The sequence below is a fragment of the Patella vulgata genome, chromosome 3 (genome assembly GCF_932274485.2).
Source record: "Patella vulgata chromosome 3, xgPatVulg1.2, whole genome shotgun sequence".
NCBI lineage: Eukaryota > Metazoa > Mollusca > Gastropoda > Patellidae > Patella > Patella vulgata.
In genome coordinates this window covers 41,308,390-41,328,062 of record NC_065881.2, presented here as the reverse complement: position 1 = coordinate 41,328,062, position 19,673 = coordinate 41,308,390, and the positions used below count along the sequence as shown (strand labels likewise).

At 34.0% G+C, this 19,673-nt stretch overlaps 1 protein-coding gene across 2 annotated transcripts; it reads right to left on the bottom strand.

The window, feature by feature from the left end:
- Nucleotides 1-895: 895 nt before the first annotated feature.
- On the bottom strand, nucleotides 896-18,484 carry LOC126814550 (pachytene checkpoint protein 2 homolog). 2 transcript variants are annotated; one of them, XM_050539782.2, is made up of 12 exons: nucleotides 18,089-18,175; nucleotides 13,557-13,754; nucleotides 13,086-13,251; nucleotides 12,623-12,802; nucleotides 11,949-12,039; nucleotides 11,627-11,763; nucleotides 9,405-9,491; nucleotides 8,395-8,501; nucleotides 8,006-8,159; nucleotides 5,157-5,269; nucleotides 3,629-3,698; nucleotides 896-1,619 (listed from the first exon to the last, which is right to left on the bottom strand). In XM_050539782.2, the coding sequence occupies exons 3-12, from the start codon at nucleotides 13,233-13,235 to the stop codon at nucleotides 1,527-1,529; spliced, it is 1,182 nt and encodes a 393-aa protein (XP_050395739.1). In that variant the 5' UTR covers nucleotides 13,236-13,251; nucleotides 13,557-13,754; nucleotides 18,089-18,175; the 3' UTR covers nucleotides 896-1,526. The 2 variants fall into 2 exon arrangements, with proteins under 2 accessions (XP_050395739.1, XP_050395738.1); XM_050539781.2 differs by lacking the exon at nucleotides 13,557-13,754 and having other exon boundaries at nucleotides 18,089-18,484.
- Nucleotides 18,485-19,673: the final 1,189 nt, after the last annotated feature.

Sequence of the window (19,673 nt, the reverse complement as noted above, 5' to 3'; positions counted from 1 at the left end):
TCCATCTGGTTGTAAATATGTTGATTTTGTATGACTGACAGGAGTTGTGTCATTACTTAGAAAAATAGTATCCTTTCACCGAAATGAATTGACAGGTCATTTGTGGAAAATCTAGCCAAAGATCCAATTTCTGGGTCCTGGGAGCTATGGAAAAAGGAAAAAAAAAACCCAATTAAATCAGCACAGTATCATGAAATAACTAGCATTTCCAGTCTATCATGTCAGTCGTCAAGTGATACTCATTTGTAAAGAATTAAGACAATTGTGGGAAGGGACTGGTTACAAAGAGCTTGTATAAGTTTGATTTAGTTATGGTTTAAGAGGATGAATGCGTAACCCTGGGATTTGTCGCCAACCCCACATTGTAGCTGAAATATGTATTTCTTTGAAAAAGTATGACAAAGTTTCAAATAATTGCTTAGACCAGGCTTAGACTGCACCTTTAAATTCTTTCAAGGCTCATATGCAGAAGAATAAAATATTTCTATTTTCGACAGTGTTAGTGTTAGTCTAATATTACTTCTAGCACTGCTTATAACATGCGGCATACAGTGTGCTATGAGGGAAATTTTGCCTAGACAGCAGCGCTATGGCCAATTCTTATATCGAATTCCAACTGCCAAGGGATCTGTACAGCTGTACTTGTCAGTCCCTCCGTCCTGCACCATTTACATAAACAAGTAGCTTAATTATTGAGGTAGGAACTTGTAGAAATGATACTGCATGAATAGGGGATTCCTTTCAGGGCATTTTTTAAGGAATGTGAAGCTTCTTTAATTTTTTTTACAAATCAGTGAGGCTATTTTTGTCAGCAATTGTTTTACTGAATTTGAAAAATAGATTCAAAAATTAACAACCCTTGATTTCCTTTACAACAAAGTGTAATAAATTGAAGAACAGTAAACATTGCTTTATTTACAATAAAATCTATATTTTGTCATAAAAATCTTATCACACAAATAAGTACAAGTATATTAAGCATTTTCATCAAAAAAATTAATATTCAACAAATCTTGTTAATTATCTAAATAATGTGAGGAATTGGTACAAACAATTATCAACATATCCCCTGAATGATGAGATTAGGAAAGTCAAATAATTATAATCAAATTTACTTTACTAGTAAGAATTCATTATGAAAAGAAACTATATATACCCAGTGCACCTTACTGATATTATGTATTTACTATGAGTACATTTTAAGAATGGCACTTTTGGGGGATATGTTCACTTGAAAACAATAAATACTGGTAATACCAGAAGGTTGTTCCCAAACCATAATTTTTCATCATCTACTCTACAAATGGTGTTTTGCTCAATGTACATGTAGGATGCTAAATTCCATTCCATATCATTTCAAATGACATGTACATAGACTAATATTTACAACCAGTTCTGCTGTGTAAGGTATGCAAAAAGGAAAATAATTCTGGCAAACATTGTTCACCAGGTTAAAGTTTCATTATTATTTCCATCCTGTACCAATTAATCAATTTTTTTTATAAATTAAGATATTATTATAGATATTAATCCTTCATTAAATCTTGTCTTTCTTTAAACTGGTGATCAACGGCTTTAGACAGAGCCAACATATATTCTTCTAAGCCTACAGTACTTTTCTGTAAATAGATAAGTTAGAGGTAAACATGAGGTAAACATGATGTAAATGGCAAACAGAAATCCAGGTGATTATACATGTATAAATGATAATCAATATCTCAACAACTGTATAGTATAAATTGTTTACTGACAATTTAGTAACTGGTCACATTAAATAGAATGCCAAAAACTGACTGAATTTAATAGAAACAAAGTTTCTATTGTTGAAACATTACTTCCATTAAAATCAGTAATTGTTTTCCATAAAAAGTTTTGTGTTTTATTGTGTACATATTATAGCTTGAACATATGCAATCCACATTACAATCAATTGGAAAATATATTTATACAACTCTATGAAGAATTTAACAGAAAAAATATACCTTTTACAAGGTACTACCGGAGAAGCCAATAGCACATACAGTACAAATTTAAAATAAGCCAACAGTGAGGCTGATAGATGACATGTATCGATTAATCGCACATTTATTTTATTCAAAAGTATCAAGCAATCAAACTGATTATCAACTATACACTAAGTTTCATCACTCTCTAACAGATAGAATCAAAGTTATCTTGTCCCAAAGCATCGAGCAATGAAATTGCTTAGCTTTAGCTTGAAATGTTAATCATTGGACTCGGTCAAGACATTCACCGAATGAACATCAAGTTTAAACATTCTACCTCAATTAAATCATTAAAAGCAGAGTTGTTATGTTTCAAAGTCTTGACCAATCAAATTGCTTATCGCTCCTTAGAAGCAGAAAATTCTCATCATCCAACTTATCAAGGTAATGATATAATGAATCTATACTCAAAGTTTCATCACTCTCACTTAATTATAACCAAAGTTATCGTGCCCCAAAGCATCAACCAATCAGATTGCTTATCTCTGCTTACCATAAGCAGACAATGTTTACCACCGAACTTCATCAAGGCATTCACCTAATGAATGTCTACACCAAGTTTGAACATTCTACCTCAATTAGAAGGAGAGTTATTGTGTTCCAAAGTCTCGACCAATCAAATTGCTTAATGCTCTGCTTACCCTGAGTAGAAAATGCTCATTATCGAACTTAGTCAAGGTATTGATGTAATAAAACTATACACCAAATTTCATCACTCTCACTTAATTAAAACTAAAGTTATCGTGTCCCAAAGCATCAACCAATCAAATTGCTTATCTCTGCTGACCTTAAGCAGAAAATGGTCATCTTCGAACTCCATCAAGGCATTGACCTAATAAACACCTACACCAAGTTTGAACATTCTAGCTCAATTAGAAAAAGAGTTATTGTGCTCCAAACTATACTAATGTCCAAAAGAAAGTATACACACTAAAAATATGACTAAGTTTTGTTTAAATCAAAAAAATGTGATAAAACTACACTGAACATGTCTTGTGCGCCCAAACTCAATATTTCTAAGCAAATAAAAGGCAAAACAAATGGACATTGTATTGTACCCAAATACCCCATACAGAGGAAAAACGACTTTGTTTGAAGCAGGACAAAATGCACAGTGTATACTTTCTTGTGGACATTAGTGCGTGTCCTAAAGCACCAACTAATCAAATTGCTTATCTCTGCTTACCCTAAGCAGAAAATGCTCATCTTCAAACTCCATCAAGGCATTGACCTAATAAACACCTACACCAAGTTTTGAACATTCTATCTCAATAAAGAGATTTATTGTGTTCTAAAAAGTGTGACGGACGGACAGACAGACAGACGAACCCATTTTAATAGTCCCTTGCTTTCTTCGAAAGGCTGGGGACAATAATAAGAGATCGATTTGAATAAAGTACTAACATGGGAAAGGACAAAATACCAACATTGCAATGATCCTCCAGAGCAGGCAAATGCTTTCCAATAATCTAGTAGCAGCTGTTTAAATTTCAATTAGTATAGTCCATAAGCAAAATATTTGCAAATATAAATAACTTTGGGTCAAATAGATTTCACCTTATTATTCTCATAGGAGGGTAATTAAATTTTGAAATACATTGATTGATGGAAAAATACTGTACCTGAATGAACATGGCATGGGCAATGAAAGGTAATTTCCTGAGAGTACGACCACTTAATCCCTGACTTTTTCTATAAAAAGAAACATAGGTTGCCATTAGTTGCCAAAATACAAATTGATGCCCACAAGCACTTTATTATTTTGTACCATTGAAAAGTGTATTCTGCATTTTAACACTGTGACAATGGTATTGTGGAGCAATGGAAATTGCAAATTATAAAACTAAAATACCTATTTTGAACTGCTGACATATGCATTTTGCACCGTGAACATTGAAATAACATTGGCAACGTTATCCTTCCATATAAACAATTTATATTAACTTTAGCCTCTAGAGCCTCCACAAGACTTTTCAAAGTTATCAAGGGCCTTAACTCTGGCAGTAATTATCAGAAATCATTGAAAATGAATAAGATTTGTGGTCTCATGACCTTAAATACTGTCTATAAGTTTAAAGTCAATCAGATTTTATCTTTAGACTCTAGAGCTTCTACAAAATTTTTCAAAGAGGTCAAGGGCCATAACTCTGGCAGTAATTATTGGAAATCGTTGAAAATCAATCGGCTTCTGCATCTCATATGACCTTAAACACGGTGTATAAATTTAAAGTCAATCGGACATTATTTTTAGCCTCTAGAGCATCAAAAATATATTTCAAAGAAATCAATAGGATTCTTCTTCTCATGACCTAAAAACAATGTGTAGAAATTTAAAGTCAATCGGATATTAACTTGAACCTCTAGATTGTCCACAAGATGGGGATGCTCGATTGAACGTTCCGGAATTGAATTCTCTCAATTCTGAAAATAGTGTCATTCGAGTGAACAGGAGAATTTCGGAGTACAACGCATGTGCCGACTGCACAAAAAATATCTCAACCAATCATGGCAGCTGAAACATATTTGCTATTTAAAATACGTCACAATTCTACTCACACCACCTCAGCTGTTGGGACTGGCAGAACTGTGACAGGACTGAATTCTGTATCACTTGATTGCGATTCTGTCAATTCAGGACGTTCCGGACTGACAATCGAGCATCCCCAATATTTCAAAGTGATCAAGGGCCATAACTCTGGCAGTAATTATCGGATATCGGTAAAAAATCAACAGGCTTCTTCGTCTCATGACCTTAAACACTGTGTATAAATTTAAAGTCAATTGGATATTAACTTTAGCCTCTAGAGAGTCCACAAGCAATTGTGGACGCCAGACAGACAGGGGCAACAACAATATGCGACCACATTTCAATGTGGGTGTATAAATATTACAAGTGAATACACCTGCCACATGTAAACCATAAAGCATATAAAAGCTAGTCATTTTAAAGCAGTAAATTATTATAACATTAAGTGTTTTACAAATGCTATTGAGAACAATATTTTCTGATGTGCCTTGTTTAATTTTTTTTTACTCACATGGAAAAATGATAACAACATTTTAGCAAGAATTTCACTCATGGGTTCATCTTAAAATGGAAGGGAGAACATTTTGATAATTTAGAATATAAATAAACATAATAATACTCACAATGCAATATTTCTAAGTTGTAAACTAACACTTGTGGCTTCATTTTCTATAAACCTCATTATTTCTAGCGATCTTAAATCCAATAATTGTTGTGCTGGACATATAACACCAGTCTATAATATAAACATTGAGTGTTATGTAAACTTAAAATACAGATGTGACGTCATCCTTTGATGTTGGAGTACCATTATTTCAAATAATCGTACGGGCAATGTGCCAAGCGTAACTTGGTAAAATATTCAACTCGAGTGACGTATTTCATTGCAAAGCACGTGCAAGTGTCTGTATTTTAAGTTGTTTAATGGTCTCGAGCTTAAGACATTGCGTAATATATTGTAAAAACATTCGGGCCTCAAGACCCTCATGTTGTTACAATATATTACTTAATGTCTCGCTCTCGACCATTAAACCACACATAGTGTTTCTCACATATTAAAATCTTTGGTGATGCTACTTCACTAACCGTTGAGGTGGAATTATTATTACTAATATTGAAGCATTATACATGGTTAGAATAATTTCTAGTTATGCTGCAGCATACATATATATTGTGTGTCGTTTGATGGTCAAGAGCAAGACATTAAGTATCAGTAATATATTGATAATGCACAAGGATGTTAGACTGAATGTTGTATCAATAATAAAGCAATGTCTTACTTGAGATCATTAAACAACTTAAAATACAAACATTATCTTGCACATGCATTTCAATGAAATTGTCATGCGAGTCCAATATTTCATCAAGTATAAATAATGTATCATTGTCATATTGCTTGTATGTCAACTTCAAAGGATGGCATCACATCTGTCTAAATGATTTCTAGAGATGATGCACCATTAATTGTACACTGTATGGTAACACAAATTTCTGGAGATGGTGCACCATTCAGCATGTTAAGCAAAAGGGACTTTTAGTGATACAATGTACCACTCACTGATGGCCATTGAAAATTTGTCTGTCGTCGTGATCACTGAGATTTCAAAGGATAAGGTTGGGTTAAAGATACATTATGTAAGATTTAGATAAGGAGCTAGCCATTCTTTCTATAATAGTTCGAAAATAGATAATGTAAAATTAATAATTTAAACGTTTCAGTCAAATTACTCTATTGCGAGCGAAGATATTAGCCTTTGAAAGTTTGACAAGACATAATTAGATTATGTGTGCAATAGTTGATTATGGCCTTGATCAGTTAATTACTGCCTGAACCATGGTAAATTATAAACGAATTTCGTCGATTGTGAACAAACTACTGAATAATTGTTATTAAAAACTTGGCTATGTGTCTGAGTTTGGGCAACAAAAATGGCATCTGAAGACAATAAAATTAATTTGGAAACAATTGATTGTCAGTCTACTAAATTTTATTCACAATGAATATAACACAGATTACACAAATACTCGTAAATATTGCTTTCCACATCATCATCACCCCATAATTGTAAATACCCTGTATATTATATATATTTTAATAAATTATATTAGGCCCTACATCCCTGTCAATTATATGCAACTCTGTGGCCAACATTTATAAATAAATACACTTTATTTCATAATTTTAATTGATAATATTTCATAATGCGGGATATAATCCCAATGCTGTGTGGTTATTAGTCCATTTTCAAAGTTTTATGATTACCACAAAAACTATGAAAAAAGGCTAACGCTTCTCAATAATTTCCATATTTAATTCACGTTCCGACTGTTCACGTCAATAATATTCCTGATTAAATTACTTTTTTTTACTTATTCGACAGATACCGAAATCGAAACAGAACAGTTCTGGATGTCTAAACATCGTTTATCGTCTTTATAAAAATCTATTTAAAACAAAAAATCACTTGTCAAAAGATGTATCTCAGATTGCGTGTATTATTGGGTCTTGTGTGTTAATTATGCAGACTGTGGGAAAAACTCAGGCAAGTTTTGCGCTAAATTTAACCATTTTCACTGCATCTGTGTAGCATACAATAGAATTCAAAGCGTTGATTGGCAAGATCACGATCTACGAAATGCCATCAGAAAACTCCATTCTCTGTGTATTTTAAAATGGAGTTGTACTTGTGATTAATATAGGCCTTTAGTTAATAACTGAAGAGTACAATTGTATGGATACATTGCCCTGTGAATTTCAAAACGAAGCCGGGATTTTCGGAAATTAACTGTGTTAAAGAGACGCAAAATTCTGAACAGTTTTTGCACAACGGAAATAATATAGTAGTTTGCTCATAATCGAAGAAGTCTGTTTAAAATTTACGATGGTTCAGACAGTAATGTCTAATTAATTTTTTAGAAAACATTTCAGTCAGGCCTAAAGAAAGATCTGCAGTAGGCAGATTTAGCTCTTGCATAATGTATGTTTAATCATAATTATTAGTATTTTTTAATATTTCAGTCCGTTTCTACCTTCTTTTATGACGCAGACTAATGAAATCGAAACTACTAGATCCCGTCCATTTTGTTGATACACTTGGTAGAAAGATCAGGATTTTGACAAAACTAGCATTAATTTTAGTCAAAGGAAACAAAATCGTAAAACATTAGGCCATATGAAAAAAATATTCTGGTTCTCAGACAATCCTTCCAAAAAATCTGGATGAAGGAGGGTTGTATTTTTTTTATTCTGTGCTAGTTTATGATTATCCAGTGTCATTTAGGATTGTCAATAACATTAGGTTGTGTACATGATAATGAGGTTTAAAATGGAAATGTTTGATAGTTACTTCCCTGTACCACAGGAAATCTGAACATGCAGCATTTGATACTATGCAGTGATGTGGCGGTATCGGAATACCTGAACACTTCTTTTGTATGGCCTTATCAATGTGATATTACATAATCTACCTACTCTCATTAGTTCATTGAGACAGGAATGAAATATTTTATAAATAGCTGCAGGAGATGGTGGTCCTATATATTGTTTGATATCTGCTCTATCTACAAAAGCCATATCTATAGCTCCTGTTACATTAGAAGTGGTTAATATTAAAACATTAGGAAATCTGTAAAGATAAAAATGAAATACATGTATATTTTTAAAATTCATGTATCAATTAATCAAATATTGATACAATTTAACCGCAAAATTGCAACAAATTCTGTTAATGTTGAATGACAGATATGTGATGTAATTTTCACTATCTATCACTATAAAGCATTTTATTCACCTCATTTTAAGATTTCCTTTGGAAATTATCTCAAATAAATGTTTGTCTAAGACTTCAAACCTTTACCAACCTTTTAATTTGATCTATTTGTGTAAGAAGAGCATTCACAACCCTAATAGCATCTGATGGTTCTGTACCAGCCATAGAACTTTTACGAGCTGCTGTTAAACTTTCAACCTAAAAGGCAAATTTTATTGAATGCAGTAATTGAGTTAAGTACATAAAACGTGACACCTCTAAATACATTAGGCCAAAAAAAAGGGGTTCTGTTTCCAGTAACGGATGGAAAATAGGGTAGGGTCGGTAGGTAAGTGGGTTTTTTTCGGTTTTTTTTTTAAATGTTACATTGTTAGATCTAATAGATCTACTGTAGCATAATATTCTGTGTAAAAATCTTCAATTTTATGAAGCACGAATATATTGGTGGATTATGATTTAAATATACTCTTAGGGGGCAGATGGACTTTTTAATCAGTCTATGCTAAAAAAAAAAAAAAGCGTTGGGAGGCCATTTTGTTCAAGGGAAAGAACATGCAAATTAGGTCCGTAATAAATTTATTTGTCTTGTTTTAAATACCAATCAAGCAGATCCTATCCACCTGTTTGAAATATATGTTCACTTGTTTTTGTCCAATTGCGTGCCGTTACTTATTAGAACGAAGGTTGTGAGGATTGTAGCTTTTCGGAATGTGCAGTGGTAAATCTATACGAAACCTGTAGTCTCGATTTTCACATCAGTTAGCAATCTCGCGTCATCAGTATGGCAGTTCTTAATAATCGTTCGCTGTACAGTACCCGCCTATTCCGATTGGTAAATGCAGATTCAAATAGAACGGTTACATTTATAGCAACAAATAGTAATGGCATTTTCACGAATCCGGCAGGCTTAGAGTATTCTTGACGGTCGCTCGTTGAACAAAAAAGTTTTTTATTTCTCTTGACACTAAAAAATTTTAAGAGTCGGCAGGTTTTATAATGGGTCGGTCAGGTTACCGGAAACAGAATATTTTTTTTTTGGCCTTATGTCTTTCAAATAATTTTATCTGAATTAAATTTAGAAGCATAAATACGCCTGGATACCTCATCAATAAGGACAAAGACCAGGGCATCAGGATCATCAATTATTTCTTGTATTTTCTGAAACATCTTCATTACTAATTTACCTGACTGAAAAAGAGAAAAAATAGGGTATAATGTCCACTTAATAGAACTTGGTTATTCTTGAAATAACACTTGGTTTGTGTGTCATTCTTTTATTAATTAATGTGGAAGAAACCAAAGAATGGAGAGAAAACACATGAGGTGAGGAAGCCCCAGATACTATTGCAGGATCAAATTCCTAGCTTGTATAGTGGACAGATGTGAGACAAAATGTATTAAACCATTCACATTTCGACTTCAGTTGCATGCACAAAAATAGTTGTAGTTGTGTCCTATTGCTTGTGGGTGTTTTCCAAATATGTTAGTGTTCTTCACAAAATGTAATAGAGCAAACTGATAGCACCAAAAAAATAAGTACATTGTACATCATGTTGGATTATTATATACTATTCAAAAAAAAAAGGGGATATTTGATTTTGGGGCATAATACTAAAATATGCAAATGACTACGAAAAAAGTCACTATAGAACCTAACAGAAGAAACATTTCCAGTTACATGTGACGACCAAACGCACCAATAGCTACCGCATGGAATGCAGGTGATGCTTGGGATCATCATGGGGGTCCAACCCAAGATTTGCACGACTCTGACTTTGAATGTTACAGTCATTGTGGCATTGAATTCCAGGGTGGAAACATCAGTTTAATTGTTTTAGTGACCAGAAAACAAATTTTGATATGCGTCGGCTTACCCAAAATGAAAGGTTACGTGCCCTTGGCATGCTACAGATCGGCACAACACAGGCGGTTGTGGCGCGGACGATGAATGTTTCTCAGTCTGTCATAAGCAGGCTATGGTCCAGATACCGTGATACACAATCTGTACAGGACAGACCACGCTCAGGTCGACCAAGGGCGACAACTCAAGCCCAGGATCGATTTATCCGTACCTTGGCCTTGAGAAATCGTGTCATCACAGCAAATCAGACAGACACTGGTGTGAGAGTGAGTGGCCAGACGATTCGGAATCGACTGCATAGGGGTCACCTTCGCGCCCGACGTCCTCGCGTGATCCCTTGTTTGAGAGATCATCACATTCAGGCAAGACGTCGTTGGTGTAGGGATCGTCAACACTGGGATAATCGCTGCTGGAGCAATGTGATGTTTTCAGATGAGTCAAGGTTCACTGTTGATTTTTTGGACAGACGTAGGAGGGTGTGGCGTCGTCGAAACGAGCGCTTCCAAGACGTTAACGTCATCAGACATGATCGATTTGGGGGTGGTTCTGTTATAGTGTGGGGAGGCATCACTGTTGCTGGAAGAACGGCTTTACATGTTGTTGCAGGGCGTGTTACAGGCCAGTACTACCGGGACAACATCTTGGCAGTCCATGTTGTGCCGTTCGCACGACGTCATGGCCGCCGTTTCATCTTCCAGGATGACAACGCAAGATGTCACAGTGCCAGGATCGTTACACGTTACCTCCAACAACAGAACATCACCACGTTACCTTGGCCAGCACTGAGTCCCGACCTCTCCCCCATCGAGCATGTCTGGGACATGCTTGGACAGAGGTTACGTCAACGTCAACAACGTCCTGCCAATGTCCAAGAACTTGCTGCTGCGTTGCAACAAGAATGGGACAATCTGGACCAAAATGACCTTAGACGTCTCATTAGGAGTATGCTACGTCGGATCAATGCTTGTTTGGCAAACAGAGGAGGATTTACCCGTTACTGACTTGGTTGTGATGCTGTGGTAACTTTGCTGTTTGACCCCGGGTATCATTTTACCCTTATAATGGTCAGTCTGTGCCTTACTTAGTCTAACGATCATTTGGAATAAATCGATGAATGTGAACTTCATTTCATTTTGTCATTTGTTTCTTCGTCAGTTTCATTAGGTGACTTTAATAACAATTAAAAATCAAATATCCCCTACTTTTTTTGAATAGTATATCACATAAGTGTACAGAATCAATCATGTATCTTGACAATTCATTACTACAGTGTAAAGATAGGCTGCCAGGCCATGAAACATGTGCCAACGATGGCTCATATTTATTCTTTTGTAGGTAATAAGAACATTTACATGATGCGAAAAACTGATCAAGTGTAACAGGTCATGAAGTAATTGACGGGCGGGGGGCGATGACAAGATACAACTACATTTCAATGTGGGTGTATAAAAAGTGAAACTACCTCTGAAAACCATTTTGAAAATAAACTATGACTATTGATTTCTATAAATTGACCATAAGAATATTTATCTGATAATCTGATACATAGTTTCTGTGCTATAGCTTTACATAAAGATGTTTTTCCTGTACCTGGGGGACCTACAAAACAATGTTAATAATTATTTTATACATATTTAGAATCAGTATTTTGAATATGTCACCAATTGTAAAAATTTGAAATACCACAGCAAAGATTTTTAAAACTAAATACATTTGCACAATGTTTAAAAAAACATTATCATGAAATGAAATTAAATTTATAAATATGTGCAGACATTACTTACCATGTAGTAACACTACTCTATTCCATGATATAACATTACTATCAACTTTTTTATCGGAGAATAAAAGTGTCGTCGTTGAGTAATTCAATAACTGAAATATCAAAAACAAAAATTGAATTCCATTGTTGCAATTCTAATAATAGTTTGTATCACGATTAAACTCAATCTGATTAAAACACAGATCCAATTTCGTTTCGTTTTTATAGTTCAAAATTTCGCTTTTACTTGTCTTTACTATACTTGGTTCTGCTTGAAATGAGGGGTTAGCCAATCAAATGGTCTGTCGAATCGAGCGTTTGACCTTTTTTGCGCGGAACTGTGGGTAGACATTAGCGCCAATAGTAATCAAAACAAAGCAAAAGTAGATAAAAAATACATGGCGGTCGCTAATTGGTTAATCAAATGACTGACGTAATCGGGTCAAATGTTGCTTGCTTGGTACCTGACGTCATAGAACGTGAACTCCCACTATAACTTGTTAGATCTACATGTATTGTAGGCCATCGAAAGTATAAAAAATGAAACGAAATATAGATCTATATTTTAATTAGATTGGATTAAACTATAACATTTTGATACTACTAACAGGTCCATTTTTAAGGTTGTTTTCATTGTCACTGACATATTTAAACATATTAAACTAAACCACTGCAACAAATAGTGAAAAAGTTTACCTTGCCCTTAACATCATCATCAAAAACTAAACTATCCCATAAACCATCAAAATCTGTTGATGGTAACAACCAATGATTCGCAGCCGCCAGCTCCTCATCTTCTATTTCTTCCTGACCTGGACCATCTTCATGTAGTTGAAATACATGTAAACTGAGATTACTTTTGCACAGATCAATAGCCTGAAATGTTTGAGATAATTTAAGTAACAGTCCTAGCTTGAATAATTACAAAGTAATTTAATAATAAGTTCCTCATGGTGAGCCTCATGGTGGCAACAAACCCAGTTTACATGTACTTTCTACTCTGTAGACGATTCAATTTCTAAAATTCAAATTACTACTCTATTAAGCGCTGAGTAAGCCATTTCCCCTTTAGTTTGAGGTACAGTATTATTGTTATTGAAAGTCAAAATATTTGAGATTTGAAGAAATACTATTTCGTCAAATGTCATTATCATGTTACCTTCTGATCTGAACAATTAATATCTGTGTCAGTTAATGAGACAGACTTAACATTGTCTGTTAAAAATGGATCTTCAAATTGGTTGATAGTAAAATCACCATAAGCAATTGTTTGTTTCTTTAGTAATACCAATACATGGTCTTTAATCATAGAAGCTCTTGCAGTACTGAAAAATAACACATTATATCACATATTATTGAAGAGTTGAATCATCAGCACCAAAATTTAAAAGCTGAGCTATTGGTATTAAACAAGGATTTAACCTAGTGTCCTGTTAAAATCTAGTACAACATCTTCAATAGAAGGCTTGATCTCACTTTAACTATGTACATATTCTTATCAAGGCCTTCACGTAATACCCTGAATATTTCAGCACTAATTTCGATTGGGTAAAAGGCCAGCTTGTGAACCTATCAGATTCCTCGATCACTGCGAATACCAAGTCTTGCACTTTCAAGCTAAAATGCCTACCTGTGATAATCGAGTTGCAAAGTTCAAAGTTCGTTTAATGTCAAGGTTTCCATGGAGGTCACTATGTCACACACAACCTCTGATTGGACACTATTGTTCACGTGTCTTTAGATAACGTAGCTATAAGTTCTGGAATTGTTTGCAAAACTCGCAGTCGTTGCTTCAGGAACATTCTTGTACCACTGCTTTGGAACTTAACTATTTGAGATTGAAATTAAATGGTATATATATACTCTTCATAAAAAGTAGGGGATATTCAGAAACAATATAAAACTGCGGAAATGCACTGCTGTTTTTATTAGAGGTAACCAGTGTATGTTAATAACAGGCCAATTGCCTACACATGAACATAAACAGTCCATATGGGCGGCTTATCTGACAGCCCCATTTCACTCGCAAAGAAATACACTGTTAAAAGTGAAAATAGATGTTTTTGATTACTGTATTAATAAGGAGTAATTGCTCCACCAATCCTCAGACATTCAGCAATTCGTCGTGGCATGCTCCTAATCAACATTCCAATCACGATTTGGGGCAATCTGACCCACTCCTCTTGCAGTGCTACGGCCAATTCTTGCAGTGTTGTCGGTGGACGTTGACGAACACGTCTCCTGATCAAATTAAACGTAACACACTAAAGCAAAGATACGCTAAACAGTAAATCTTATGCAAGAACCGATAGGAAAGCAAACATGGATAGAATAAACCAGCACGCAGCAGTTTTCATCAATCCTTCCTTGAAGTGTCAAATTTGACAATGTACCCCTCCCACCTGCATGGCGCTATCGCGTGTCGCACATGCAGCTCAGTGGTTCTGTTGGGGGCGATACGTTCTTCATCTGTGAACATACTCTAAAAGCATGTCAAGTGTCCATGACTATTTATCATCCCACAACCTGCATAGGTATTTGCATTTCAATATCCCCTACTTTTTTTGAAGAATATATGTGGTACATTATATAGTATTAGGAAGGCTATTTTTTATTGGGAAAACAAATGTCAATATTATATAAATATTATATGAAGTAGTATTAGTAATACAGTATAGGTATTGGAGATAAATGCTATTTTCAACATTGTGATATTTCAGTATTCATATTGCAATATAACTATGTTTGTTTATGAAATAATCGTTATATACCATAATTATGGCCGGTGTATCCCCTTTTTATATTGTTTTTTGTTTATCCGGGATGAAAGGTCGATATACAAATGTAAATAGGGTTATAGGGGGTCGCTTTAGCCCCTACATGTCAGATTGAATTTTGTCTGCACATAAATTAGAAACAAGTATTACCCAGAATAATAAATAATATTTTAATCTAAGAATTTACACATTGATAATGGTCTGTCTTATGCCCTCCTTTAGCTCCATCTGTTCGCAAACAAAATCGACAGAGAATAGCTGTATGCTGTTTGTCGGAATCATTGTACCGGAAATATAACCAAACTTGGCGCTGAGGTAATAGGTTGGGACCAGATTGAGTTGACACTGACGTATTGTCACCGCCCGCCAGGATCTTGACCCATTTCTTGAATTTCGTTTTGTTCATCTAATGATGTCATAGCATTTGCCGATTAAGTACTAAAGCAAAATATTGAAACATCGCCCGCCCCTAGACAATTACAATAACTTATTTTTATTTAATTATTAACTACTATCTGGTTTTACCTGTACATATGGAATGGACGCTAAATCATTTGAGCAGTCGACAAGGGTTGTCGCATATTTATTCTTTTGTACATGGGTAATTGACATATTTACAAGACAATTTTATACAGATCATATTATAATTTTTGTTGTTTGAGGGTTCACGAGGCTCTACAAATAGAAACAAGGGCCTTAACTCTGAAAGTAATTTACTGAAATTGTTAAAATTTTACAGGTTTTTTCGTTTTACTAATTTAAATAATGCATATAAATTTCACACAGATCAGATTGTAACTTTTGTTGTTAGAGGGTTCAGAAAGTGAAACAAGGGCCATAACTCTAGACATAATTAACAGAAATTGCTGAACTTCAATAGGCGTTTTCGTTGATACAACAATCTATTTATATAAAAGCCAATAAAAAGATTTCTTACATAACATTTTACTGTTCTATAGTTTTCATAATAAACTACAAAATTAATTGGCTCAAAAGTGTACCATGTACCCGCGTCATGTTTACCTGCAAATTACAAATTTGGACTGAGATTAGTGAGATAACTGTAGGTTGATAACAATTATCATCAAACACTCGACTAGAAAAGGCCTTCCTTTGAACAAGTTTTGGAGTCATTTGACTACAAAAAGTTACTGACCTATAACTCCATTACACTGACTCCAAACTGTACTGTACATACCTTAACATATAATAAACCAATTCCTATTGAAATAAAGGTGAAACCTTGCCGTATAATTATATGATTTGATTAAACCCAACTGCCATGCAAAATTTCTGTTCATTTTAAAATGGCCGCCGAACTAAAATCACATGGTTTCATGTCACTCAAAAGTTCAGATTAAGATTATGATTTCAGTGTTCCACTCTTCACTATTTGTAACTTAATTACCATGCAAACTGTGATATGTGTTGAAAATTTTGCAATTGAACCTAATTTTACTTGCTTAAAGCCTCGAATAGCCTGTATGAATTGTAGCTGTAGGTAAGAATTATAACGGCTACAAATTGCAGCTAACACTCGATGTGATATCTATTCAAATAACATAAAAAAATATATACAGATGTCCGAACATCAATGGTTGTCCCTACTACTACTACTTCTATTATATTAAAGTAGCCAAGTCTCTAATTCAATATCATCCCAAGTAGTGTTGAAACTACTATTTCGATATTCGTTAACAGATACAAAATAAGGGTTATCCGATTCATTTTACTATCCATTACAATATATTCTGACATTCCGTATGCTCTACATTTAGCTATTTTTACATCTGACGTGTAATGAAGCGCTATATAAATTGAACAATAATAATAATAATAATAATTACTTTGAAATTTTCCCCAATGCAATTGATCACGTACGCAGCTATGAGCATAAATGTCAACATTATGCGTATTATTTAGTGATAGTAACTAATAAAATTATTAATGCAGTGCAACGAAAACAGTAGTCTAAATAAAAAAAATATTCATTCATTTCCTGCGCTAGTTTACGGCATACAAGTTTAGACCGTGTTTTGACTTCCCACAATGAAATTTATTCATAAAGACCTAGGTCACGTATATTTCCACTCACTGATTGGTTCAATAGTAGTAGATTATCAGAATGAGGCAAACGATCTTGGCGGAATAAATGGCACATGATTTTATTTTACTTTTTTCATTCGCGTTGATTGAGAAAAATGATAAGTGGGAGGGTGCGGATAACCTAATTGATTTTTTGGGATGTCATAGATAGTCTTAATAATTACGGCTAAAGGTAGGCACGTTTTTTTCTTCGCAGCTCAAACAATTTGCAAATCGAAAGTTACGATTTCATACTCGGCATACACAGACACTCGAATAAACATTGAAACAAGTAAGAAATTATGAGTACCGGTATTTTGATGTAATTTTGTTGAAGAATTTCACGTCTTCGAATTATCCGAATAGTATTCGGATAGCCAACAAAAGTATTCAGATCATAAATCTCGATCCAATTTTCAACACTAATCCAAAGTCTTCGACATTGAAAACACAAATTATTTGTCAATTTAAATCAACAATGATGTTGTGATCTTACCGGGAAAAAATGGTCTTCTGGTGTCCAATATTTAAGACAAAATAAACATATTACCATTGGTACATGAATCGTGTACCATAATGCGTTTCAGTCCCATTTGTAACAAGGGATACGAAGAACGAGGCTAGACATATTCCACCACACTGATCTGCAGTGAATATTTGCTAGGTCGCTACAATCACTGATAAGGATGACATCGATGTGGCTTAATGAGCCAGAAATATTAACTTTTTTCCTGCGACAAATTGAATTCTAAAACATTTTTTTTATGTATTGGAAAAATAAATAAAGGCGTTTGACGTATTTGTAGGTAAAAATTATTTCCTATTTAGTGTAAATGGGTATTAAAATGACTAAAATGCAGCATTTTCTCCGAAGCAGTAACGTCTTATGTAAACAATGCACGCGCCATTCGACCAATGATTGACGTCGCGTGCTGTGACAGCACGTGTTAAGGCAGTCATCTTTGACAGAGATTTATCACTAGACTCGTAATTCTCTGTGAAACAGATTGATATTCCACAAGTCATGTCAAACGGTGACCCCATATTCTTATCTGGAGAGCATGTGCAATAAATACTATGTAGACTGGAATAACCAGACGCTAGAAATTGACATTCAATTGAGACTTCTGGAATATTTCACCGAACATAACTGTTTTGAAATTAAGAGTAAAAACGGAAACGACTGAATGTAAATCAGTTTATATACAGTCATACAGAATTACATTATTATATGCGTTGCGACCCATTTGTGTCAATTAGTGATTTAGCTCCTTTAACAATTAAAAATAAAGTACTGTACCTGCATGGATTCTGACGAATTTCTATGTGATGAGTCGTTACATTTGCTGACTGAGGAAATGCATCACCGAGTTCTGAAACAAGTTCCATGCTATACCATAAAGCCTATTGAGTGGGTTTGCTTAATAATGACGAATGATATTAAATTCAAAACTTATTCATCCACGACATCGAATTAGATTTAGATTAGGCTAGCTAGCTTGGTACTCAAATTCTAAAAACACGTAGGGGAAGGCTTATCTATTATAAATATCAACGAAAGAGTAATGAAACCGAATGATAATTATTCTTAAGCTGTAATTTAAGGTGTTCTCTGTGTAATATGTATTAACTTTCGTTATTTTATAATGTAAATATATGCTAAATATAAAAAAAAAAAAACAACTATTTCGAATTTGGCGGAGTTTGGTTAAAAGAGGAAATGTTTTAACCGGAAGTAAGTAGCAACTTCGTACCATGATTGAGAATACAAACTGACAACTTCATACCAATAATCTCGATATGAGTCCTTTCGCCCATTTTTTTAGCACTATTATTGCCCTTCGTCGCCTTTTATGTTCTTGATATAAATACATTTATTTAATAGTATTTTGGTCAAAATGTTTTCAAATCGATCAATTCTAACTACAGTTATAGCCTTTTAACGTTTACAATGGTTTATATTTGTCTATAATCGAATAAAGCTGTATATTATTAAAGACAATTAAAATGCCTTGAATCTTGATAAAGTTGCAGAATGTATAGATGACCAGCCGTTCGGGTCGAATTTATATTGCTTAACAAAATGAAATGACGTTCCCATGTACCTCCAAATTACACTGTTACGGCAGTCAAAACTTATTTGGTAAAGTGTGGTACAGGGATAATTTATGATTATTATTATTACAGCATATTTATAGTGCGCCCTTTAAAGGTAAACCAACTAATAGTGAATTAAAGTTATCTAATCGAGAAGTAACTAGAGAATTAACAAGTGACTTAGTGGCCTCTATATATATACAGTTACAAATTTACGTATTTTACCTATATTTCTGATATTAAAATAGCACAATTTACAAATATTATTTACTTGAGCTCCCAGAAGCATAAAACTATCAAAGATTGCGCCAATGCTACGAGCAAAATAAGATGGAAATATATCACAATTACCAATTACAACTAGAGGTTATCATGTACAAATTTACTTAATTGATGCCTTGAGCCTAATAACAAATATTCGGTTTTATCATCATTCAATTTTAGTAAGTTCTTTGACATCCATTTTCTAATTTCACTAATACAGTTCTCAAGTTGCAATTTTGATAAATTGAAAGAAGATGGACAATTAGGTGTAAATGAAATATATAATTGAGTATCATCTGCATACAAATGAAAGCTGAGACCATATTTTCTGAAAATATCACCTAATGGTGACGTATAAAGAGTAAATAAAATAGGACCAAGAACGGAACCTTGAGGAACCCCAGATGACAAAACAGATTCAGAAGACGATTTACAATTAACTAAAATACACTGTTTTCTACCCACAAGATAGCTTTCTAAAAGATTTAATGCAGAGCCACAAATACCGAATTTAAAATGAAGTC